Source organism: Danio rerio, chromosome 4 (assembly GCF_049306965.1).
Source record: "Danio rerio strain Tuebingen ecotype United States chromosome 4, GRCz12tu, whole genome shotgun sequence".
Taxonomy (NCBI): Eukaryota; Metazoa; Chordata; class Actinopteri; order Cypriniformes; family Danionidae; genus Danio; species Danio rerio.
Window position 1 is genome coordinate 5,789,843 of NC_133179.1, and position 27,598 is coordinate 5,817,440.

At 33.9% G+C, this 27,598-nt stretch overlaps 1 protein-coding gene across 6 annotated transcripts in view; it reads left to right on the top strand.

Moving 5' to 3' along the window:
* Window positions 1-1,300: 1,300 nt before the first annotated feature.
* The window catches only part of strip2 (striatin interacting protein 2), a 43,828-nt gene continuing 17,530 nt past the window's right edge, over window positions 1,301-27,598 (top strand). For 2 of the 6 annotated variants that reach the window (XM_073946942.1, XM_073946943.1), the window contains exons 1-10: window positions 1,301-1,369; window positions 4,127-4,183; window positions 9,636-9,705; window positions 10,980-11,054; window positions 15,884-16,018; window positions 18,933-19,053; window positions 23,956-24,024; window positions 24,699-24,805; window positions 24,907-25,034; window positions 26,700-26,888. In XM_073946942.1, coding sequence (XP_073803043.1) covers window positions 1,346-1,369; window positions 4,127-4,183; window positions 9,636-9,705; window positions 10,980-11,054; window positions 15,884-16,018; window positions 18,933-19,053; window positions 23,956-24,024; window positions 24,699-24,805; window positions 24,907-25,034; window positions 26,700-26,888 — 975 coding nt within the window. In that variant the 5' untranslated portion in view covers window positions 1,301-1,345. Of the gene's footprint in view, window positions 1,457-4,126; window positions 4,184-9,635; window positions 9,706-10,979; window positions 11,055-15,883; window positions 16,019-18,932; window positions 19,054-23,955; window positions 24,025-24,698; window positions 24,806-24,906; window positions 25,035-26,699; window positions 26,889-27,598 lie in introns of all 6 variants that reach the window. The other 4 variants (XM_021475407.3, XM_021475408.3, XM_009300035.5 and 1 more) reach the window with 2 other exon arrangements.

A 27,598-nucleotide genomic window follows, 5' to 3' on the forward strand; every position in this document is an offset into this window, starting at 1 on the left:
TGTTATTTTTTTTAGCAGGGAATCCGTATTACACAATGTTTTTTGTTCATGCATTTACTGCAGGTTTTACATTTTATGTATCCCAAATATCTAAAAACCTGAAATGGAATATTACAATAGAAACAAACAATATTTTCATTTTTATTTAAAATTTTAACTCAACGCTGGAATATCACATTGATGTGTACATAATCCTGGCTTGCTTGGTTTGGGACTTGTGGAGCTGTCGATGGATTTGCCTTTCAGTGTTTGGACTTTTTAAACCACACCGAGCTGAACTTCAACTGGACTGACACAGTTTCTATTTACTAGAACTTTTGTGTCAAGCTGCTTCGACACAAACTACATTGTAAATGTGATAAAGAAATAAAGATGAATTGAATTAAATAATCAATAAGCAATTACAAAAAAGGTAAGCATTGACACTTACGCTTTAACTTAGTTTAATTAATTAATTATTATTATTTATTTATTTTAATAATCAACGGGAAATTGTAATAGTGATTGCACCTTCCCATGGGTTATTAATAATTTTTTTTATCTAAAGCTTAATTCAACTATAATTATTATTACATTTCATTAGTAACCCATGGGAAATTGTATTAGATTGATTGCAGCTTCCCAGATATTAAATTAAAATTTAAAAACAAAGTATATTTAAAGCCAAAATATAATTTACATTATATAACGAAAGCTTATTTTGGCTTTAAATAAACTTTATTTATTTTTTTATTTTATTTAATATCTGGGGAAGCTGCAGTCACTATAATACAATTTCCTATATGGGTTATTCATAAAATGTAACAATAATAATTTAATTAATTTAAAATGGTAAGCGTTATACTTTAGTTTATTTAATTTTTTTTTTTTTTAAATGAATAATAACCCATGGAAAGTTGCAATCACTGTAATACAGTTCCCGATGGGTTATTAAAAATGTAAATAATAATGTTAATTAGTTAATTAAAATAAACGCATAAGTATCAATGCTTACCTTTTTTGTAATTGCTTATAGATTATGTATACATCGATGAGGTATTCCAACTTTAAGATGAAAGCAAAACTAGTCATAGAAAAGCTTTCACCATCATCATCATCATCATCATCATCATTATTATTATTATGTGCTCTCCAGATTGCAGTATAGTGGCACCTGCATTCTCGTGGTCAAGCGCGGCGTGGGCGTGGCTAGAAGCTTACGTCACATCAAACCACGCCTACATTGCGATTCGCAGCCAATTAGATCTGCGGGGCCGGATATTATTCTGAACTTGGGATCCAGCAGCGTCTGTTCCAGGGTGACAAGCGTATTTCCAAAACGGAGAGCAGATTCACAGCCTGACAGATGCAGCAGACCGACGATATGGAGGTACCTTTAATTCATGATTCTAACAGTAACACACACACGTGTCTGCCTCAAGAGAGAGATGGGTTTCATCAGCAGAAGGATTCGGAGGTAATCCGAGCACGCTGACAGTTTGCAGGGGTGGGTGTGTGTGTGTGTAAGGTGGCTGTTGCTGGGGGCTTTTAAATGCCTCGAGTTTTAGTAGCATGCTTGGTGCTAAAAATACATTCTCCTTTGAAATCTCATCCAGTTGAATGCTGGCTAATGGTTCAATAGCGGATTTTACATGCGTTTGCTTCATGTGTATTGCCTTTGAAGGGTCAATATTATGAAGGGTTATGTCATTTGTTTCTGTCAGTAATTCCCGCTCCTTCCACTGTATATGTATGTATGTGTGTGTGCGCGCACATGCGCGTGTGAAATGTGCTGAGCGTGTATGCATCTGGCTCTATACGTGTGTAGTGCTGTATCCTCATGTTAACTCGTCGCTGTCAGTGGCCGCAGATTCCAGTGCATTATGATAGGGATCTATAGAAACCAGTGAGGGTTTAGCTTTACACATATAGAATGTTATTATAAAGCATCTCTTGTGTTTTTGCTCTTTAAGTGGCTAATATCTATCTATCTATCTATCTATCTATCTATCTATCTATCTATCTATCTATCTATCTAATTCTTGTCATCGCTCTCGTTCTTCCTGATGTTCTATCATCCTTTCATTTCATCAAATGTTCTTTTTTCCATCCATTCATCCAATTTGATGTTATCCATCCATCCATGATTCTATCTATCCATCTATCCATCTATCCATCTATCTATCTATCTATCTATCCATCTATCCATCTATCCATCTATCTATCTATCCATCTATCCATCTATCCATCCATCTATCCATCTATCCATCTCACACACATGACCTTTGACCTATAACCTAAGCAACAAATAAATGTCAATCATGTCGTTATACATATTATTAATGTTTTATTTCCCACCTATAAGAAATAAATTCATGCCATCTACCTGTAGATACTTAGATGAAGAGGCGCCCTCTAGTGTACCTAGGGTGATAATGGTCTGTGTTCGAACTGGCTAAAATGTGTAATGACGTTAGCCGTTTCGAACAATACAGGGGGCGCTAAACTGCGGTTTTCTCTGTGTTATTATCTATGATGTTTAACAGAGTAAATGAATGTTCATATCTATCTATCTATCTATCTATCTATCTATCTATCTATCTATCTATCTATCTATCTATCTATCTATCTATCTAATTCTTGTCATTGTGCTATCGTTCTTTCTGATGTTCTATCATCCTTTAATGTCATCAAATGTTTTTCCATACATCCATTCATCTAATTTGATGTTATATCCATCCATACATCCATCCATCCATCTGATTTTATATCATCCTTTCTATCTACCCATCTATCCATCTATCTGTCTGTCTGTCTGTCATTTTCAGCTCTATCGTTCTTTCTGATGTTGTTCTATGATGTTTTTGTTTGATCAATTGTTCTGTCATCCATCCATGCATCATTCTCCTCATAGATCTACGTGGCGTTACATCATCCTTTCATTCTATTTTATTTGTCTGTCTATCATCATTTTTTCCTGATGTTCTATCATCATTTCATTCTTTCAATTGTTTTGTGATCCATCTGTCTATCTATTTATCATTCTATCTCTTTATCTACAGCATGAATGAAGTGATTATGAAGTAGTATGAGCTTATTATTTATTCAGTCATTAAAAATAAACACAGGCAAATGCATATTTGATTGTCTTCTCGGCACAGAGCAGTGCAGATTAAGTTTTCAATGACAGCGGCACGTCCTGTGCTGGGAATATGTCTAGTTTAGTCAAGGTATGGTAATGAATTCTTCGAGCGTGATCGCTGAGCATATTGAATTTTTTTAAAAGAGGAATTAGAGCGTGTTTTTGTGTTTTCCTCCTGCAGCAGAATGTTTCTAGGACAGTGACAAGACGGCATTTCAATGTATACAAAAAACCTCAAATTGAAGTGCATGGCTGGATTTTATGACAGGGAGTGAAACTCGAAAGGTCAAATATGTGAGCAATCAGTCGTTAAACCAAAATACAGTGAATATGAACTAATCTTATTAGACTTCTGTTACGAGCGCTTTAATATAAGTGATGCTTTATTGTATTTGGCTTTATTAAATCTTGAATTTTCATATAAAGTGAGGTAAACTGACTGGCATCTTTTAGTTTTTGCTCTTGTAGCTCAGTGTTGATACAGGGCATTATGTGTAGAAGACTGAAATATTTACCCTATGAAGTAACAGTTACAGTCTTTCTAAGTGGCTTTGGTGCATTTCTCACAACACTATTTACATTTGCACAACAGTTCATCCATTTCTCAAAACAATTAGTACAAACTGCAAAACTGTGCTGATAACCTGCAAAAGAGTGTCACTTGCTCAAAATGGATAGTTCATTCCTCAAAAGCAAGTATTGATGTCAATCAAAGTGTCAGTATCATCAAAATGAAAAGTCCCGACACCATTGTTTATGAACAAGATAGTCAAATGGCTTTGTCGTGTTTTCATTATGACAGTTTACTCTGTAAAGTTTTTCCAATGCAAAAAAAAAAGTCAGATTTTGGTGACACATCCTGAAAATGCTCAAGACAGCACTATATACTATTAGCACAGCCACTTAAAAACTACTGTAAAGTTAGACATCACTGCATTTAGTGAGGTATCTGATGCTTTCATGTTGTTGAAGCCAAATTCTGACCCTACCATCCGAATGCTGCAGAAATCAAGACTCCTCAGACCAGGCAACATTTCTCCAATCTTCAATTGTCCAATTTTGGTGAGTCTGTGTGAATCGTAGCCTCAGTTTCCTGTTCTTAGCTGTCAGCAGTGGCACTCGGTGTGGTCTTCTGCTGCTGTAGCCCATCTGCCTCAAGGTTGGATGTGTTGTGCATTTAGAGATGCTCTTCTGCAGATCTCAGTTGCAACGAGTGCTTATTTGAGTTGCTGTTGGCTTTTTATCAGCTGGAATCAGTCTGGCCATTCTCCTCTCTCCATTCTGATACTCGGTAAAAAAAAAAAGTTAATTATGAATATGACACCTCAAGTTTTACTGCATGGGAGTAACATATTCAGAGCATATCATAATGGTGTAGTAAAATGTGAAGTCAGACATAAATAAGAGCCATGAGTCACTCGTGGTTTATTTAACTTTCCTCAGTCAATTTCTTCAGTATATGACTATGTCTGAGTAATCGGTGTCATGATTCATTTTTTTGTTTACATGCCGATGTTCTAGTTTGCATGTATGCATCAGATGTTTTGTCTCTTGATCTGCAGTGCTTCTTAGTATCGGCCATCGATTTGAATCAGATGTGAGTAATCTGCTTTGTGGAGATCAGAGAGGAAGTAACCTTTAGGGAAGGTGTCAGTAAAGCTGTCAAAAGCAAAGGAAAGCCCGTCTCCATCCCTCTCAGCTCTCAGTTAGAGCTTCCCACCATGTGTATCAATGCCATCTGTTCCTCAGCACCAAAATAAAATGCTTCTGACGGTGCCACACATGTCTGTGTTTTAGAGAGACGGAGAACGTACAGTGCATGCATATGTAAAGTCTGCATTATCCATAATGCATGTGCAATGTGGTGATAATGTGCATTAAAAATAGTCTCACAATGCATTATGCAGTATTGTTATGATTCATTTTTTTATGTTAAAAGATAGAGTAAGCTGTTAAAAAATTAAAAAGATAGGGGTCAAGATCCAAAGGGGTTGTTGTTAAGCTACAAAACAATAAAATTGAATATTTTGGTTTTATCCATTTGAATGTGTATCACGCAGTTTAGATTTTTCTAAACAGATAAAATGGTAATCATACATTGTTTTGTCCAGTCTAATAATGTTTCCTCACTATTTTTAGATATTCTAGTGATTCAGATCTTCTAGACACAAATCAATACGTTCTGTTGAATTAGGAGGGGGGGGGGGGTGCAATACTGTTTCAAAGTATCTGTTTAAGGATCCCCAAAATAGCGTTTAATGGGCTCTATGCACAGCTAGAGTTTTGAATCCAACAATAAACTTCCGGTAAAAGCTTAATGTGACTATTTTCAATTTCACAAGATTATATTTACAGAATGGATGTTGTAATGAAGGGGTGTCCAAACTCGGTCCTGGAGGGCCGGTGTCCTACTGAGTTTAGCTCCAACGTGCTTCAACACACCTGCCAGGAAGTTTCTAGTATATCTAGTAGGAGCTTTATTGGCTGGTTCAGGCGTGTTTGATTGGGGTTGGAGCTAAACTATCCAGGACACCTCACCTCCTGCACCAAGTCTGAACATTCCTGTTGTAATGTAATTACAATACATGCAGTTAAATAGACCTATGTTTTCATTTAGATGTTCAAGCATAAAACGAAATGAAAGACTGTTTTAACCAGTAGCGCTGTCATTAGCAACTGGCTAGCGTAGAAACTCCATTGAAAATACTGTTGTAAAATAAACTGTCAGATTTTTAAAGACATGGCAGGGGGAAATGGAATTTAATGCAGTGTATCTTGTCCAATCAGAGGCCCAGTGAAGATGACATATCTATATATATATATTTATATTATGTTTATTAAACATTTCCCAAATGATGTTTAACAGAGCAAGGAAGTTTTCACAGTATATCTGATAATACTTTTTCTTCTGGAGAAAGTCTTATTTGCTTTATTTCGGCTAGAATAAAAGCAGTTTTTAATTGTTTAAACACCATTTTAAGGTCAAAATTATTAGCCCCTTTAAGCTAGATATATATTTGTTCAATATATATATATATATATATATATATATATATATATATATATATATATATATATATATATATATATATACACATATATATATATATATACACACACACTACCAACAGTTGCTACACTTTTTAGTAAAAGTTTAGAATCAGATAATCAGTTTAGATAATCAGTTTGTAACTATATTATTTATTGTTTAAATGATTAACTATAGTAATTTATTTTAATGTGACACATTATTGTTTGCTTTTTATATTTTACAACCTTAAAAAATTATATTTTATATTTTACAAGCGATTTTAACTAAGTATGATAATATTAAGATCCTGAATTAGTTCATTACACTTAATCCTACAATCAAACGCTGTTTTCTTTGTGAATGTGGACACTTGAATAGTCATAAGTGTTTACTCAATTATTTTTATTTACATAATTTGTGTTCAGAAACTGCAGAGATGTTAAAATGATCGATATGATATAGTAATGATATAAGGACTGAAATGGGAAACCATATTTGTAAAACTCAATAGGTTGCGATAATGCTCCTAAGGAGTTACCATATATGGTTTGCCTAGATCATGTGTGTGTGCCTGAAACATGTGTGGTTCTGCGGGTTTGCAGCTGGATGTATCTCCCCTGCCTTGATGATACAACACATTACTGTGAATTTTTACAGTTATATCCTGTAAAGTGATACTAGTGTGATCTACTATGTAAAATTACAGTAACAGTAACATTGGCTATTGCACATTGCGATATCAATGCTGAAACGATATATTGTGCAGCCTATATGTCTTTAAATAAATGCGATGAGAAATAGATGGCATAAGAAAACAGCAAAGCTTGGGAGAAAGTCCAGAAAGAAATGAGGCCAAATTAGTTGTAACATGTGCTGCCGAAGCACTTTATCTTGAAGTGAATAAGCACTTGATGTGATCCTGGGGGGAAATAAAGAAAGTCCAGTCCTTACGTAATTCATTCTTTAACTGACAGCACGGAGCCAGTGTTCCCTAGATGTTAATTGGGCTGCGATTAAATCAAAAAGCCTCTGAGGACCTGACACGTCCTCATTGGAGACAGACAGACTGTGGAGGAAAATCCTGGAAATCCATGCTTTGGCTCGAACTTTTATACAGTCTGTTTAGTGACATGAGCATACAGAATTTGAGAGAGAATGATTATTGTCCATTTTTAATACAGACGTCTTTCTCTAAAAGGTCAATCAGTGTAGTTTGTGTACCAAAATAATCTCATTAGACATAATTAGTACATGAATCATTAGATCACATATTAAATGGCTCTCTCTTAGGATCACATCGCAGCCCAAGTGTCATTTTAAACTTTGCTACTATCAAATCTATTTAACCCATTTGTCAGTATGCTTTTAACAATGTAAAATATAATCTAAATTAGTTTAATTACTTGTCCTTTTATTTATTTTAATAAGTGCATTTCAGAATTACAACAGTATTTCATTTTTAAAAAGACATGTGTGTTGTTCTGAATAACAATGGGTTATTTGACCTATATTTTGGTGCTTAATAGATTACAGAAAACATTAAAGCACATATGCTGATTCAGAGGATTTGTTCAAAATGAATTATCATTTAGAACTGAAACTCATTAATGGATCATTGAATCATTCAATCAAAAGAATCATTCGAAAAGAGATTCATTCAGAAACTAAACATTGCTCTGAGATGCACAAATGTTCTGCTCAATCTTTATTTGGAATGATTTATGATCGCGAAACATAAAATAAAGAGAATATTGTATCTAAAAATGGCTTCACTCTGTATTAACATGTTGTTTGTTAGTCTGTTGTAAAAAATCTACGGTAGATCACATTCAGAAATCAATCAAGGTGTGGGTTTTGCTTTAATAACGTGAATTATAGCCTCAATATAACTCAATTGAAGTTTATTTGTATAGCACTTTTTTACAATAATCATTGTTTCAAAGCAGCTTTAAAATCAAAAAAGCTAATAACTGTAATTAACTAGTAACTAATAGCTTTTAACAGTTAAAGTCATTATACTGTATACAACAGGGGTCCTCAAGCCTGTTCCTGGAGATCTACCTTCCTGCAGATTTCAGTTGCTACCCTTATCAAACACACCTGCCTGTAATTGTCAAGTGGTGTTCAGGTCTTAATTAATTGGTTCAGGTGTGTTTGATATGGGTAGCAACTGAAATCTGCAGGAGGGTAGATCTCCAGGAACAGGACTGAGCACCCCTGGTATATAACATATTACAGTGTTTCTCAACTGGTGGGTCGTGACCCAAAAGTGGGTCGCAGGAACATTTTCAGTGGGTGTGTGGTCAAAAAAACAACAAAAGTTTAGATTTTAGCTTATATTTAGCTTATACTGGACTTTTATTTTGAAATGCGCACACGACAACCGTACCGTTTGACATGTGAAATTTTATTTCATTATATCAAGACATAAATCGAAGCGCAAGTACAACCCTGAATATGTAAAGTATGGATTTACATATATTGTTGACAAAAAAGGCTTAAAACCTCATTGTGTCATATGTAGTGAGGTGCTCTCACAAGAAAGCATGAAACCTTCTAAACTAAAACAACATTTAGTAAACAAACATCCCAGTTGCAAGGACAAACCTGTGGACCATTTTCTAAGACGACTCCCAAGAGCTAAGGGCATCACAAAAGTGCATACATTTTGTTAAATGACAGCAATAAAGTATTGTTTATTTGTACGTCTTGGTGATTTTCTTGTGATTTATCTGTCACTACTTGTGTACATTAACAAATAAATACAAATTTATTATAATTCCTAAAATTATATTATAGTTCCTAAAAATTTAGGTCGCGGCTTGATGACCATGTAAAATGTGGGTCCCATGGCCAAACCAGTTGAGAACCACTGACATAGTATATAGGTGATGTCTGTGTGTGCATGTTCACTGAAGTGTTACTGCATTCTAATAGACTTTAACACAAAGTGAGACTGTCATTATGTGACCACAAAACCTTCCTTCCTTCCTTCCTTCCTTCCTTCCTTCCTTCCTTTCTTCCTTCCTTCCTTCCTTCCCTAAATTAAGTACTTGGCAATAAAAAATAAGTTTGCTGCATGTTCAATCTGCAAGTTTTAATGCATTTAGGACATTTTTAGGAAATTAATCTTAATATAATAAAACTAAGCTTGTTTATTTTGACTCGCACAATGTATTTTTGACTATTTCTACAAATAAACCCATGCAACAGATTGGTTTTGTGCTTAATAATCAGCTCACAAATTGATAACGTTAAAATTATTTTTAGATGATAAAACACACACACTTTGTTGGAAATGGTAGCTTATCCACTCCACAGTTTCCTGTCTGTATTGTGTCCTGTCTGAATTTGTTTGATTACATTGAAGAGCACGTGCTGCAGAAATAGTGGAAAGACCTGAAAATGCAGTTGATGATCCAGGATGTTTGACACTTTCTGTTTTGCCAGTGCAGTCAGTCGTTATCTGTTTCTGATCCGCAGGGGTCCATGGAGTCCCCGAACCTGGAGTTTGAATATGGGGACACAGACAGCTTCACCGCAGAGCTCTCAGGTCAGACACTAACAAAAACAACAAATATATTATATACAGTTGAAGTCAGAATTATTCGCCCTCCTGTGAATGTGTTTTTTTTTTTTCAGATATTTTCCAACTGATGTTTAACAGCAGGATTGTTTTCACAGTATTTCCTATATTATTTTTACTTCTGGAAAAAGTCTTATTTGTTTTATTTCGGCTAGAATAAAAGCAGTTTTTAATTTTTTGAAACCATTTTAAGGTCAATATTATTAGCCGTCTTAAGCAATATTATTTAATATTATTATAATATTAACATTATACCGCTTACCTGATTCAGTGTGATGGCAACATGCTAATCTGTGGTCGGATTCCTGACACGACTAACCGTAAATCATCTTTCATTGTCAGCCATAGCATGCTTGCTTTTGATGTACGTACATACAGAAAAGGCTGCTTCGCAAAGCCAAGTTTACAGAGCCCTGACGATGTGGTGAACATTGAGTGTGTTTACATGGACACCAATACTTTAATATGACTAACACAATACTCTGATTAGAGTCTACCATGTAAACAGAAATCTTTGATTACCTTAATTTAACTTAAATCATAATTGAACTAAACAGAAATAGAATTAAGACGTGGGGTAAGTGTGTATTAGTGACATTACTGAAGTAAACACTGCAATCAAACTATTACTGTCATGTAGAACTTTACGCCGCATTTTGTGAAAAGATCCACACATGCGGCTGTCAGTAAAAGACAGCAAACACACAAACACACACACGAAATATGGAAGTTTTTTTTCTTTCCATTGGACGTACGGTATCAATTAAAACAACACTCTTCCACCAGTCCTTCATATTTGCGCCAAATACCCCAGTTTTTCAATTGTGTACAGAACAAACCAATGTTATACAATGACTTGCCTAATTACCCTAACTTGCCTAATTAACCTAATTAAACCTTCAAAATCACTTTAAGCTGTATAGAAGTGTCTTGAGAAATATCTATTCAAATATAATGTGCTGTCATTATGGCAAAGATAAAATAAATCCGTTATTAGAAATTCAGGAGGGCAAATAATTCTGACGTCAACTGTATGTTTGGGTGAATATACTGGCTGAACAGACCTTTCACAAGGATGCATGAAAGCAGCATAAAGCTGATTTCGATGTCTGCCTGCTATTCTTATATAAGACTTGGCTGCAAACGCCAATGAATGTTTAATGAATCTGTTTTACTACAGTATGTGTAGCCATTGTTATGGTGTTCGTTTAACCATATATCTTTCTGTCTCGTTCGCTCAGAGCTGTACAGCTACACCGAGGAACCGGAGTTCAGCCTAAACCGAGATTACTTTGAGGAAGACTTCAAGAATCATGGTAATAATGTTTTATTTTAGAGCTCTCTGCGTGTATATATATGTGTTTTAGTTATTTTATTGTATCGTATAGCTCCGGTTTCCCCCACAGTCCAAAGACATGCGCTATAGGTGAATTGAAGAAACTAAATTGGCCGTAGTGTATGAGTGTGTGTGTGAATGTGAGAGTGTATGGGTGTTTCCCAGTTCTTTGTTGCAGCTGGAAGGGCGCTGTGTAAAACATATGCCGGAATAGTTGGTGGTTCATTCCGCTGTGGTGAAAATGAATGAATGAATAAACTGCTAATTTACTGTGGAATAATAATATGGTAGTCGTTAATAAAGTTTGTGTATAGGGTGTATTATTAAGGGATGAATAATACATTCTTAATGTGTACGTCATAAGTAGGCCCACACGGAATCTGCCCGTGCAGATTTCTGCAGATTTTTAGCCTATCATTAATTCTGTTTATTTACTTGAGTAAATGTGTAAATCTGAATTTATTTAGTTTTTATTCAGTAATTTATTACTTTTTATTTAATATATTAAGGTCTCAGTTGTGATACTCCGCTGGATACTCGCAAAATAATTCTGCAGAAAAAAAAAATTCTCTGCAGAAATAGCAAAAAACGTCCGCAGATTCCGTCTGGCCCTGGTCATTAGTACCAACTAACAACTAATATGCAAGCTAATAAGCAACAGAAGTGAGAATTGGTTATATTATATATTATATATTATATATATATATACACACACACACACACACAAGTTACTTTTTCTTGTTTTAAACTCTCTTATTATCATCACATAAAGGGATCGTTCAGCAAAAAACTAAAATCCTGCCATTATTTACTCACCCTTGACTTGGTCCAAAGCAGTTTACTATGGAAGTCAATGGTTACAGGTTTCCAACATTCTTCAAAATATCTTCTTTTGTGTTCAACAGAACAAAAAATGGTTTGTAACAAGTCGCGGATGAGTAAATGATTAAATATTCGGGTGAACTTTCCCTTTAAGATTATTTTCTAGTAAATGTATCCTGATTTAAGTATTTAAAATGGAAAATAAGTTCATTTCAGTGTGTGAGAAAGTTTATTTGGTGGTTTAAAATAAGTGCTGAGTGCTTGAGAAAGAGTAAATGTGTGTTTTCCTGGTGTTTGAGAGAGAGATATGACTGATTAACCAAACACTCTCGGGTTTAACATTTAAACCGGAGTCTGAAGGAGAACAGAAATAAAGAGTCAGCATATTTGTGCTGTTCTCTTTAATGAATGTTTGTAGTTACAGTGTGCTTTTACACTGTGTGTGTGTGTGTGTGTGTGTGTGTGTGTGTGTGTGTGTGTGTGTGTGTGTGTGTGTGTGTGTGTGTGTGTGTGTGTGTGTGTGTGTGTGTGTGTGTGAGTGTGAGGTGTGAGTGTGTGTGTGTGTGTGTGAGCTCAATGTCACCTCTCCAGACCTCTCTCTCTCTCTCTCTCTCTCTCTCTCTCTCTCTCTCTCTCTCTCTCTCTCTCTCTCTCTCTGTATTTGCTGTGGCACTGCAGTTCTTATAAAAATGAGAGAAGCCAAGAGTCTGGATCACCCAGCCCCCAGCAATGTCATGTTAGCTTTTGTCTCTTTGTATATGCAGTGTGCTTCTTTTGATTCTGAACAACTGCACGTCGCATATTGATGGAGTCACTTACACGACATGTTTGCACTTTTGAAAGTCGACGCCATCCAGAGAGATCAGTTTTCTTATTTGCTTCTGGCTGATGTCTGCTTGCAATGTTGACATGGCCATTTCCACCCTTTAGAGTGCTCCTGTTATGCTATTTTGAAGGTTTAAAAAAGTCTTAAAATATACCCTGTAGCATTAGCTTTTTGTTTCAAGGCCTTTCCAAGAGCCAACTCTGCTCTGATTGGTCAGATTGCAGTAATCTGCTCAGCTGACCTTGCTTTGCTCTGATTGGTCAGATGGCTAATTTTCTTCTTAATTGAATGTTTGTACATTGTTATCCATGTCATTTGTTTTACATTTCTACATGTCATGTGGAGCACTTTGGGCAATTAAACTTGCAAGCTAATGTCCTTTATAAATCAAGTAGTTTCCACAAGTCTCTTGTGATTGGTCAGTCGGCTCTTGTGTGATTGGTCAGATAGGATTGCTATGCTCTGATTGGTTTGATGAGCAAGACTATTGTGATTGCCCAGAATTTTTCTTGTCTGCTCTGTCTGGTCAGATAGCGTAGTCAGCTCTGATTGGCCAGATTTCCCTAGTTTGTCCAGAAAGACCAGATATAATTACTTCTTTGATTAATTTGATGACCAAGACTATTGTGATTGGTCAGATTTCCCTAGTCTGCTCTCTTTGATCAGATAGCCCAGTCTTTCCTGATTGGCCAGATTTCCTAATTGGTCAGATAGGATAACCATGCTCTGATTGGTTTGATGGTCAAGACTATTGTGATTGGTCAGATTACCTTAAGGCCGGCTCACACTGTGGGATTTTTTTATAATCCTGAACGATTGTAGCATGTCAGACTGCACGAACATGTCTCCCATGTCAAACTGTGAGATCTCAGCTGTCATAAAGTCAAACTCCTGATGATTCCTCACAGCTAACGGTAAACAATCTGTAGCAGAAATTTTGCACATGACGTGTGTCAATAATAAAACCAGGAAGGAAAAACTGTTTTGACATTTCCCCGCGGTCGTTTGAATTGTCTTATGAATCACGTCATCAAATTCGGCGCTCCTATTGGTTCTTGGATTGATGCTCACCACAGCTGTTGTCACACTGCAGGAAAGTGTCTGAGATCTTCTGAGACTGCCAGAACTTCATTGGAGAAAAAATCTGATCGCAACGGGCTGTCAGTGAACATGTCAAACCCACGTTTAAAGACCACAGATTTTAGCCTACGATTTCAGGAATCTTTCAGGATTTTCCAAATTCGATTTGTCTACGATGACAAAATCGTTGCTGAAATCTCACAGTGTGTTAAATCTGCTCTGAGTGGTCAGATGATGCCAGTCTGCCCTGATTGGTCAGATTACATTGCTATGTTCTGATTGGTTTTCTATTGTGATTGGTCAGATTTTTCTAATCTGCTCGGTTTGGTCAAATAGTCCAGTCTGCTCTGTTTGGTCAGATTTCCCTATATCTGCTCTGATTTGTCAGATGGCCCCAGATATTGTAATAGGCTATTTTTTAAATAATTGGTGCCATTATTATAATATTTACTTCTATCAATTAATAAAGCTTTACTGATATTTGGGATTACATTTGTATGCACTTGTGCAATTTTATTTTGAAGTAAATAATATTAACGCTTGTATTGCTTTAGCTTTTGAGGGAAGCTTTTTTTTCTAGTTTTCATATTGTAGAGAGTCACTCACAGTAAAATGTTTTAATCTAATCAATCTGAAAGCTAGATGAGACAAAAATTAAACCTTGAAAAGGACATTAATTTGTATAATCCTTAAAAAAAAATCTATACTTCTGAAGATTTGAATTGATGATCATGTTTATAATCTTTAAGCAAAACAATCATTATTTCTAGTATGACCACAGCCCTAGTAATACCATCATAATCTTATTTCCTAGAAGATTAAGGTAAAACTGATTCCTCGTGATGGGATTTTCAATAAGAGTGTAAATCCCATCAGAATTCAACTGTAAACCCTTCAGTGTCAGATGAACACGGTTTAATTTTACACATGGCTTCAACTGAAAAGGCTTAATGGGGAAAAAACTGCACACATAATCATATATGGCTAAAGTTTTATTAAGCGTATATTATATTTAGAGGAACGTTCAAAAATTGAAGCTTTCAGAATGAGGTTTTTAAATATGGCCAGTGATGTGAAAGAAACGTTTTTGGTTCCCTAAAGAACCTTCGATACAGTTCAGATTCAGACATTTTGTCTTGTACATAAGCTATAATGGATATTAAAGGTTATCCTTTAGAACAAGCTTTTGCCATTATTTATATGAGAAAAAACCTTCACTCAGAAATAAAGGTGAAATCTTGTATTCGTTTATATTAGGGCTGCACAATACTGGACAAATATGCAACAAGCGATATTGTTATTTAGTATTGCGATCACGATATTACTTACAATCTTACAAAAGTTTTTAAATCAATTATTTATGTACTGATAACATGTAAAAGATATTTTTCAGATCTAAAAGACTGTGTCAAAAAGCAAACATTTAGACTTAAAAATCCTGTGAATGAGTGAAAACCCCAGCAGATGTTCTGACCCTGATTGGCTGTTGTCATTTTCCCGCCATTAGCATTTATTTTTTAGCACTGGGTCCAGCCAATAGCAGAACAGCCACTACTTTGGAAGGCATGGTGGCTCAAGATAGTATTTTGGATATATTATTTTGACCAATCTGATTGGTCAAATTTAGATAAACAACCAATGCATAAATAAATGTCATTTACCAAACATGTCTATGATATGTATTTTGGATATACTATTAATGCTAAAACAATTATGTTGCAATATATTGCGCAGCCTTGTATATATATATATATATATATATACATATATATATATATATATATATATATATATATATATATATATATATATATATATATATATATATATATATATATTTATAATGTATAATGTATAAAAAATCAGCACATTTCTCAAAGCATATGGCATGTACTTGTTTGTATGTGTATGTGTGTGTGTGCATATGTGTGTGGCCAGTCAAGCAAGCAAATGTTTTCATATGTGTGTCAGTGGTTTGAGCAACACAAATCCTGCCTCATCTTTCTCGCTTGTGAGTAAGGAAGCAGAATGAGGGCTTGTGGAGGAGTGACAGAAATGCTTGATGTCTTGTTTTCTCTCAGTGAAGGGTCGGCGGTGGATGGAGTTGAGTGTGGAGGAGCAGAGGGCGTATGTCATGCGGCTGCTGGATGCACTGGAGGTCACCGATCGAGACAAGAGGCTCAAAGTGGCACGGGCCATCCTCTATTTGGCACAAGGTATGAATAAAGCACTTGTGAAGCACAGTGAAGTGGGTGAATCTCATAAAACAGGTCGAGAACAGGTATTTCACTAGAAAATAAGAGGGAATTTTGGTAATACTTTGTAATAAGGTGGCATTTATAATATTAATTAAAGGATAGTTCTTGCAAAATTTCAAATGTACTCACTATCCAGCAAACAATTTTGTATTTAATAGATGTCTAATAGACATAAAAACATAGCCAGCTTTGCTAAAACAAGGTTAAACTTGGGCTGTCAGTGAAAATCTAATAGACATCTAAGAGTCGCCTAAAACTAGACTAGTCATCAAATAGACAGATCAGACAGACTTTATATCTGGTCATCCATTTCTGTTCATTAGCCGATTTGTTTTGGGCTATTCTTAGACGTCTATTAAATTTTCACTGACAGCCCAATTTTAGCCTAGTTTTAGCCAAGATGACCATGTTTAGACATCTATTAGACATCTTTTAAAAACATACTTGCTGGGTATCTAATAAGTGGTTGCAATCCTTTTGCACTCTAAAAAACACAGGGTTAAAAACTATCCAAATTGGGTTGTTTTAACCCTATTGCTGGGTAAATATGGGACAGAACACATCAGGGTTTAAATTAACCTAATTGGGTTATTTTTAACCCCATAAATGGGTTGTTTTTCTATCCAATAATTGGTTATTTTTGTTTAAATAATAGGTTCATTATATACAAAAATGTCCAAGAAAGATGACCCAGCGACTGTGTTGTTTTGACTCAGAGTCACTGAAGTACAGTGGGGGATGTGCAGCTTTGATTACAGGTGTACAAAAGGTGCTAGTAATAAATTTTAAAACTCAGAAAGGTCTGACTAAGGGCTGCTATGACCTTAAATCTCATTTTAATGATCTGAAATGCAAGGAACCTGCGTTTATGTTACACTATTTCCATTGCATTTAAACAAATTAGTATATAATATATGTTATCCCAGTCAGCCCCTGCTGTGAGTTGATTTGACCCAAAGAGCTGGGTTGAAACTACCCAAGACTCTGAAAATAACCCCCAAATGCTTCAACCCAAGATTTGGGTAGAAAAAATTACCCCATGTTTTTTAGAGTGTAGAGTTTCTTTATTCTGTTGAACAAAAAAATTTTCATTTCTAGGTGGACTATCCCTTAAATTTTTTAAATGTATTTGTAAGTGTTTAAGTTAGATAATATGAAGATATGCTTACTTTTTCATTGTTTGGTTAAACTAACAAGTAGTCAAATCTTATCATGGTGTTACCGAAGCTAAATTTATTGTAAGATCATTAAGGTGTTTAATAATTGTCTTTTTATATTTGAATAATTTCCAAAAGCTCAGTCCTTATTAGGACAAATTTTTGTGTGTTGTTTAATTTCTAATTTCTGATTTGTAGGTTGTTTTGCCTTTTATTTATGCATATATATGTGCCACCTATTGTAGCGAAGTATTTGTTTCTTTGCCCAACTGAATTTAACAAAAATAATGCATTTTGCAATAATGAAAATGAATTAATATGAACCCTTTCTTATATGCATTTCTTTAATACATGTAATTACATAGCTATATATTAGAAAATATTCTGTATATCAGAGGTTCTCAATCTTTTCAGCCCACGACCCCTAAATTAACAATGTCAGTGAACTTGTGACCCCAAAACTCCTCAGAGGTGGTTATAAACATACAAATGCTGCACACACAGCAATAGGCCTATATAAACACAAGCATATTGACAACACAAAGAAATGCAGTAGTCTAACAATCAAATAGTTTTTATAGTAATTTATTCATTTGTTTAATTTAATATTAACCTCAACTAATGAGACTGGTGGATGCAATGGGCCCTATCACATACAGCAATACAGAAATATCTTTACAAATGAAAAAGAACTAAACCAATAAAAGATTACAAAAGTGATTATTTTCTACATAAATATAAAAACTACTGCCTTCACGGCTTCTTTATCTGGGGGGGCCTTTTTCAGTTTATTCATGACAACTTGCAACTTGTATAATGTTATTATTAGTAGTAGTATTATTTATTATATGCATATTTATATTTGTTTAATTAAAAACAAGCTTAGATTTGCCCACATGTCAGGTTTTGGACCATATGGGGCACAGCATGTGTATTAGGATATACCTCACACTGTTATTGTTCATTTATTCGTTTGCTGGAAATTAGAACTGCTCTTTGCACTTTGCATCTAGATCAGGGGTGGCCAGCCCTGTTCCTGGAGAGCCACCTTCCTGCAGGTTTCAGTTGCAACCCATATCAAACACACCTGCCTGTAATTATCACGTGGTGTTCAGGTCCTAATTAATTGGTTCAGGTGTGTTTGATATGGGTTGCAACTGAAATCTGCTGGAAGGTGGTTCTCCAGGAACAGGGTTGGCCACCCTTGATCTAGATTGTTAAAATAGAGCCCAATGTTTACAGCACAAGTCTATTCTTGGTGTAATTTTAGAGACTCAGAGATCCTCCTCAATGTTTAGTTGTGGCCTGTATTTATTTTTCATGTATTTGACTGCCATAAAGGTGTCAGAAAGTTTAACCCGGTGCTATAAAATCAATCTGCTGCAGCTGATGCTATTGCAGCTTTGTTAATCTAATGTAAACACACAAATCCTATGAAAACAAATTAAAAGGCTGAAGGCTTTTCATTTGCATGTTGTTGCTTTTTTATTGTAACCATCAACTACTGTTTTAATCTTTGGGTTATGGATAAAATATGGTCATTTTAATAGTTTAATAAAATTTATTTGACTTGTGTAAAATCACCAATCGACTCCCCTACCATTGTCCTGTGACCCTTCAGGGGGTCCCAACCCCCACTTTGAGAACCACTGCTGTAGATAATAATACATAGTAATATAATTCTTATTTTTTTGCTTTTGTTTGTATCTATTCAGGGGTGTTTGACGAATGTGACACAGAGACGGACGTCCTCTACTGGTCTCGACACAATGTCTTTCTGCTGTATGACATGGGCATCTTCACGGCTCTGCTGGAGCTGCTCAGCATGGAGATCGAGTGAGTGTTTGCTTTTCACTGACCGTCTGAGAGAGACTGAAAGAGACAGACGGAGGGAAGTGTTTAAAAGAGACTATTTTTATTCTCTTTCTCCTGAGGGAGCAGGTTAGAAAAGGCTCAGTCATGACTGTGTGTGTGTGTATGTGTGGAAACAGCTCAGTCATGACTGCGTGCGTGCGTCCAAGGATCCGTGCATGCGTCCGAGTGTGCATTTGTCGGAGTGTGCATGCGTCTGTGCGTTCATACGTGCCTCTGTGCGTCTATGCATGCAATCGTGCATGCATGTGTGCATCTGTCTGTTCGTGGTTGTGTGCGTTCGTTCGTGGGTGTGTGCGTGCGTGCATCAATAGAAACGGCTCAGTCATGACTCTGTGTGTGTGTGTGTGTGTGTGTGTGTTAGAGCTGCACAATATATCATTTCAGAATCGATATCGCAATGTAATCATTCACAATAGTCACATCACGAGCATACTCAACGTTGAGTCTGGATTATAATTGATCATTTGTATGTTTTGTAAAGCCTTTGACTTTATTAGAATTTTATAAGCAATCATGCATAAAAACATTACCATTTGTAACTTTAATTACGAATAATTATTTATTTTTTATACGACAAAGACTACGCATTTTACATTTAATCATTCAACCACTGTACACATTTGTTTATTTTTCTTTATTGTGTTTTTCTATGCTTATACCATAGATTGTTTATTATATTTTTGTTCAGATACCTCCCATACAGAGTCGTTCCAGTCAATTTAAAATTATAAGTAGTTCTCAAATAGAGATATTCAAATCATCTGATAAAATTAAGTTCTTATCACAATATATTTTGCAGAATAACTTAATATCGCAATGTTATATTTCTCCAATATCATGTAGCCCTTGTGTGTGTGTGTGTGTGAAACTGTGTTTAAAAGCTGGTGTGTTTCTGGAGATCTCCTGGGAGCTGTATTAATGAGACCTACGGCTTTCTCTTTTCTGTCTGTTAATGCCCGCTGTGTACGGCAGCAGAGAGCGTGATCTCTTTCTCTAATTACACACATTAAGTTCACTTCCATGTTAATGGATCTTTTAATGCCGTTCAGAGAGATATCACTCTTGTTATTGCACATATATAATGCCAAGGGTTAGTGTTTGTTTCTGTTGCAGCAGATTAGATAGTATGAGCGGTAAGAGTAAACCTTCTGATATACTATATCGAGGTGTTTATTATATACAGTTGAGGTCAAAATTATTCACCCTCTATGTTTAACAGAGCAAGACATTTTTCACAGTATTTGCTATAATATTTTTTATTTTAGAGAAAGTCTTGTTTGTTTTATTTCAGCTGGAATAAAAGCAGTTTTCATTTTTTTAAAAACCATTTTAAAGTTAATATTTTTAGCCCCCTTATTAATTGTCTAAAGAACATACAATAATTATACAATGACTTGCCTAATTACCCCAGCTTGCCTAACTAACCCAGTTAAGCCTTTAAATGTCACTTTAAGCTGTATAGAAGTGTCTTGAAAAATATCTAGTCAAATATTATTTACTGTCATCATGTCAAAGATAAAATAAATCAGTTATTAGACATACAAGTCGTCTTTTCGTTAAGTGAAGTTTTATAAACTAATTTCAAGAGGAGCATGTGATATGATTGAGCACGGCTGGATTCTCATCCGTAATCAGTAATAACCCAATCAGACTGTTCCAAAATTACAATAAATAGACAGCTTTGACCCTACTGCCTTATCTTTGTTTTGGAAGAATCCTTCCTTCCACCCCATCTCCTCCTTTTCCTCCCTTTTCTAATGGGAGCTCCCGAGACCTACCTGATCTTGGACCCCCTTTACATGCTTATTGACCAGGCAGGAGCCTTGGGCTCCATTATCTTCAAGCTCAGGGTTCTCTGCCGGGACAGCATGCCAAACCTGCTATTAATGCCAAGCATATCGAAGTGTGAACTCAGCACTGGGACGCTAAAGCACGCCTCCCACCAGTGCTGATATACAGCCATATCTCACTGCTACTTATGTGATATTGCTCATATATTATACTTGATTAAGTTATGCTAAACTATATTATTATATTATATTATATTATATTATATTATATTATATTATATTATATTACATTACATTACATTACATTACATTACATTATATTATATTATATTATATTATATTAATTATATTATATTATATTATATTATATTATATTAATTATATTATATTATATTATATTATATTATATTAATTATATTACATTACATTACATTATATTATATTATATTAATTATATTATATTATATTATATTATATTATATTATATTATATTATATTATATTATATTATATTATATTATATTATATTATATTAATTATATTATATTATATTAATTATATTGTATTATATTATATTATATTATATTATATTATATTATATTATATTATATTATATTATATTATATTATATTATATATATTTCATGCCTATTTATTTAATGTACGAAACATAACACTTTACTTTATCATGCTTTTAATAATTACACAATTCACCGTAAGATAAAAGCAACATCCGAACTGCACAATCCTTTTACATATCATTCTTACACCTGCTGCTGCCATCTCTCCATAATAAGCCCATTCTTCATCCTCCACCACCAGCCTGTCTTTCTCTCTTTATTTTCTCCATGTTATGTTAAAGAGCGTCCGTCTGTGATCTCCTCTTCAAACACAGCCTGGTCACCCTGCCTCCTTTTTAAGCCCCTGCCTGCGGGATTAATGTTTTTGTACCGTCGTCTCTTCAGCCCACACTCTTTCTCTGCATCTTCTGCACTGTACTATGGCATAATTCGCCCAATTAGCCCTCCAGCTTTTCTGCCCATTGATTCATATCAAAGTCCCTTTAAGGCTGCAGTGTGTAGATGACTGCCCTAAAGCAGCTAATAGATACAAATTCACCACATTAAAGTTTTTTTTTGTTTTTTTTTTTAACATTTGTATGCAATATTTAAGTTTAAACACAATATTTAAGTCAATATTAATGCAATGCAATATTTAAGTTACTATACAGTAAATATTCTATAGTCTATTGTTTAACAAATATAAAAATTCACTACTTTAAAGTGTTTTTGTTTACAATTGTTTACAAATGCAGCTTTAAATTTAAGACTTGTCTTGTTTTCTGAAAAAAAGAGTCTTGTTTTCATGCTTAAAGCAAACCCCAAAATACCTGAAATCCAGAAAACAATAGTTAATGTGAAGTCATTTTTACTGCTATACAGTCAATGTGTGTATTCTATAGTTTATTACATAAAAATTCACCACTTTAAAGTGTTTTTTGTTTGTTTGTTTACAATTGATGCTAATGCAATATTAAAGCTAATGTTTCAGATCATAAAAACATGATTACATTTTGAACAAGAAAAAAAGACGTAAGGCAGCTTTAAGACATGTTTGCAAGCCTTGTTTTCTGGGACAAAAAGAGGGCTTTCATGCTTGAAACAAATTGTAAAAAACCTAAAAAACAGAAAACTACACATAATGTGAAGTCGTTTCGCTACTATATATATATATATATATATATATATATATATATATATATATATATATATATATATATATATTTATCTATTTATTTATTTATATATATATATCTATTTATCTATTTATATATATATATATATATATATATATATATATATATATATATATATATATATATATATATATAAATAGATAAATAGATAAATATATATAAATATATTGCTAGTATATATATATATATATATATATATATATATATATATATATATATATATATATATATATATATATTGCTAGTATTCTATAGTCTTTGTTCATATTCAGTTGAGCACCAGATTGAGATAGTATAGGCTTTGGCTGGCAGCATGTCAGGTGCAGTGACCTAGTATTTGTGCTGTTGAAATTACAGCGCATGGCGTGTTAGTGCAAAACCTCATTTGTATAATAAATAATTGGCTGGTTGTAAGATTTTCATGTAGCAGCCATGAAAAGATGCTAATGGAATGCATTTTCTAATAATGCAAAGAAGTGTGTTAAAAACTTCTTCATTTTAATCTTATTTTTATTCTTCTTATAATTACAGTTAAAGTCAGAATTATTAGACCCCCTGTTTATTTTTTCCCCAATTTCTGTTTAACAGAGAGCAGATTTTTTTCAACACAGTTCTAAACATAATAGTTTTAATAACTCATTTCTAATAACTGATTTATTTTATCTTTGCCATGATGACAGTAAATAATATTTGACTAGATATTTTTCAAGACACTTCTGTACAGCTTAAAGTGACATTTAATGGCTTAACTAGTTTAATTAGGTTAACTAGGCTGGTTGGGTTAATTAGGCAAGTTATTGTATAACGATGGTTTGTTCTGTACACTATTAAATTTTATTATTATTATTTTTACTTTTTATTATTACTACTACTATTATTATAATTATTATTATATTGTCATTCTTCTTCTCCTTCTTATTCTTAAGAATGTTGTTATTATTAAACATTGTTTGTATTTGAATTGTTAATAATGACCGTTATCTGAAATAAACATATATTTTAAAATGATTGCTGCTATATTCTGTGGGTAAATTTCTTAATTTTGTTTATCTTAACCTTTTATAGCAAAACGAAATCTAAAATTTACATTTAAAAAGACAAGAACTAGAACATTTTGAAGGTATTAGAAATCGTTTAAAGCATGCAGTCGCTAATTTCATTGTATTCCTGCTTTGCTTCTCAGTGAAATGTATCTTGGTGTAAAAATGTTTAAATGTTATGCTAAAAATGAATCTAGAAATACTTGCTTTGAAAACTATTTTTGCCGTGTAGCCTCATGCATTTCTGTTTTGATTCAGTATCCTTCTGTTTTCCTCCAGTAATAACCAGGCATGCAGCAGCGCAGTGAGAAAACCAGCCATTTCTCTGGCAGACAGCACTGAACTCAGGTAAACTGCCCATTGGGACTGATTTGTCTTTTTTCCCCTCACAGAAACACATTCGCTTGCCTTTCACACCAGCCAAAATCTATCCTCATCCGCCATCATGCTCTTTCTACCAATGCTCAATATATCCAATAAACAAAACTGAGAGCTAAATGTGGCTTTCCTGTAATGGAATAATGCTGCAGCCTTAGCTAAATGTACTGTAGAAGGTTAATATTCACCCTTGGTCACAATAAACAGAGATACACACTCTTAAATAGATACTCTTATTAATACACACACTCACAAACAGGCATTTAAAGTCTGCATGAACTGGAAGTTGCTTAGACATTTGTTTCAGTAGGTTGATGTGCTTCCATCTCAAGCAGAATACTGAGTAGTGGGCGGGGCTTTCTTTTTGTGCATCATTCACTTGTAGCAAACTAACGGTAGGAGGGGTGTGGTTATAATTCTTGTGGGTGATGCTGTTAAACTTATGTTATCAGAGAAGGGCCGGCATTCAAAATGCTGAAGATTTCATTCAAATGATCAGATTTTAATTGGAGATAGGAGATTATTTTTTCAGTGGATTAACTTGCACAGATCACTTGTTTACCTAAAGAATAACAATGTGCACCATCAAAATAAACATTCCATCCATACTTCAAAGTGAATCCATTTTTTTGTGTGTTCTGAAGGGTACTTCTGAGCATCATGTATCTGATGGTGGAGACCATTCGTGTGGAGATGGAGAGTGACAGTCCTGAGAGGAAGGCTGCCAGAGAGGCCTTCAAAATGGAGTTGGGTGAGAAAGACACAGACCTTTAGAAAACTGTGTGTGTGTTGGCAGCATTTGGCTGTTGACCTCCTCTATGGTGTGCTGATTAACCTCGCTCCTCGTCTCAGGTTCACCTCTTTATAATGGGGAGCCATTTGCCCTGCTCCTCTTCACCATGGTTACCAAGTTCTGCAGCATGAATGCGCCTCATTTCCCCATGAAGAAAGTGCTGCTCCTGCTGTGGAAGACCATACTGGTCAGTCTCAGCATCCCAATCACTCTCTTACTGTTCTATTTTAGAATTCTCATTCTGTTTGATTACGTATTCTATTCTATTTTATTCTATTCAATTCTATTCCATTCTATACTATCCATTTTATTCTATTCTATCCTGTTTTATTATTTGATTACACAATCACTCCTTATATTAAACTATTTATACACTAAATTGCATTCTATTCTATTCTATTTCTCACATAAATCACGGTTTGTACAGCAAATCTATAATGATATATAGTAATTTAGTTTTATGGACAGTCGATTCTTTTTAATTTTATTCTTTTCAGTGCAATTCCTCAATGCTAGAATTTATTCTATTTTATTTAATTTTGTGGACAGTTTATCTTAAATTCTATTCTATTCTATGCAATATTTTAATTTCATTTATTAAAGTTTACGGACAGATTCTATTGTATTAGATTCTATTCTATTCTAATTCCTTAATGCTAGAATTCTTTTGATTTTATTTAATTTTATGGACAGATTATCTTCTATTCTATTTTTTATTCTATTCTTTTCTATATTATTCCATGCAATATTTTAATTTCATTTTATTTTATTTTATGGACAGATTATCTTCTGTTTTATCGTATTTTATTGTATTGTATTCAGTGCAATTTCTTATGCTAGAATTTGTTCTATTTTATTTTGTTTTGTGGATAGATTCTATTCTATTCTATTCTACTCTTTTTGTTTATTCTATTTTATTCTATTTCTTTCTATTCCATGCCTTTCTATTATTTTCTATTCCATTCTATTATATTTTATTCTATTCCATGCTATTCTATTCTATTCATTTCTATTTTATCCCATTCTATTCCATGCATTTCTTTTATTTTCTATTCTATTATATTCTATTCCATGCTATTACAATGTGTTCTATTAAATTATTTTCTATTCCATTCTATTTTATTCCGTTTTATTCTATTTCATGCTATTCTATTCTATTTCATTCTATTCTGTTCTATTCTTTTTCTATTCCATGCTATTCTATTTTATTCCATTTCATTATATTCCATTTTATTCTATTTTTTATTCTATTCTTTTCCATTCTGTTCTATTATATTCTATTCCATTCCATTACATTTCATTCTATTCTATTAAATTATTTTCTATTTCAGGCTATGATTTTTGGTTTTATTGTATTCGTATGCTGTTTATTCTATTCTATTCTATTCTATTCTATTCTATTCTATTCTATTCTATTCTATTCTACCACACAGATAAATCACTGTCTGTCATTTGCAATTTCTCTATGCTAATATATCTTAACTAATTTTAGTTTACTTCTATTCTGTTGGACTTATTTACATATAATACAATAAATGACTATATGTGAAATGAAATGAAGCCGGCTATAGTATCATTATTGTTTGAGTTCTGTTCTGTTGTATAATGTTCTGTTCTGTTATATTACATAAATCTGTTATATTACATAAACTGTGATTCAAAGTATGACATGTTTGAAAATATTTTTATTCAGCAAAAATGCATTTAATTATAACTGTCTGTAGTATTATGTTACATAAACAGCAAATCAAAGTATTTCATATTTTATTATAAAAAATTTTTTATTCAGTAGGGATGCATACAATTTTTCATTAACTGTCTGTGTGTGTGTGTGTGTGTGTGTGTTGGTCAGTTCACTCTGGGAGGTTTCGAGGAGCTGCAGGAGATGAAGGTGAGAATGAGAGATCATCTGAACCTGCCACCTCTGCCTGAGGACAGCATTAAGGTGGTGCGAAACATGCGAGCCGCTTCTCCACCTGCATCAGCCATGGAGCTCATCGAACAACAGCAGCAGCAGAAAAGAGGACGCCGGAGCCGCCGGGTATGACAACAACACACACACAAACACACCAAATGACTAGCAGAAACAACGTGAAGGTGTTATTCACTCTGGCAGCATGGTACAATCCCATCCAATCAGTATGTGAAATAGAAAACCTACTATATATAACAGTAGCCTGCGAAATGTATGCAACCTTTATAAGGGATTATATGCCTGTGTTTCTCCACACTGTTGCCCTTAAAACACTCTAACATTCTATTTACTTCATAATGAGAGTGAAACAAAAGGGCGTCTACATCATCGACCAATCACAAGCAGGTTTCTCACTGCAAAAAATATATTGCCTCAAGAATTAATTTTCCAGTACAAATATCTAAGCAATCTTGTATTGAGATACATTTACTTTAATAGCTAAATTAACTATCAAACTTTTCTTTTCTGGGGGACAATACTGTTTACATTTAGAATGGTGTTTATTAAGTCTAGATCTACTAATATTTTGTTATATTACACAATCACTCTTTTTATTAAGCTATTTAGACACTAAATTGCATTCTATTCTATTCTATTCTATTCTATTCTTTTTCTCACATAAATCATGGTTTGTACAGCAAATCTGTAATGATATATATTTATTTAGTATTATGGACAGTCTATTCTTTTCAATTTTATTCTTTTCAGTGCAATTCGTCAATGCTAGAATTTATACTATTTTATTTCATTTTATGGACAGTTTATCTTAAATTCTA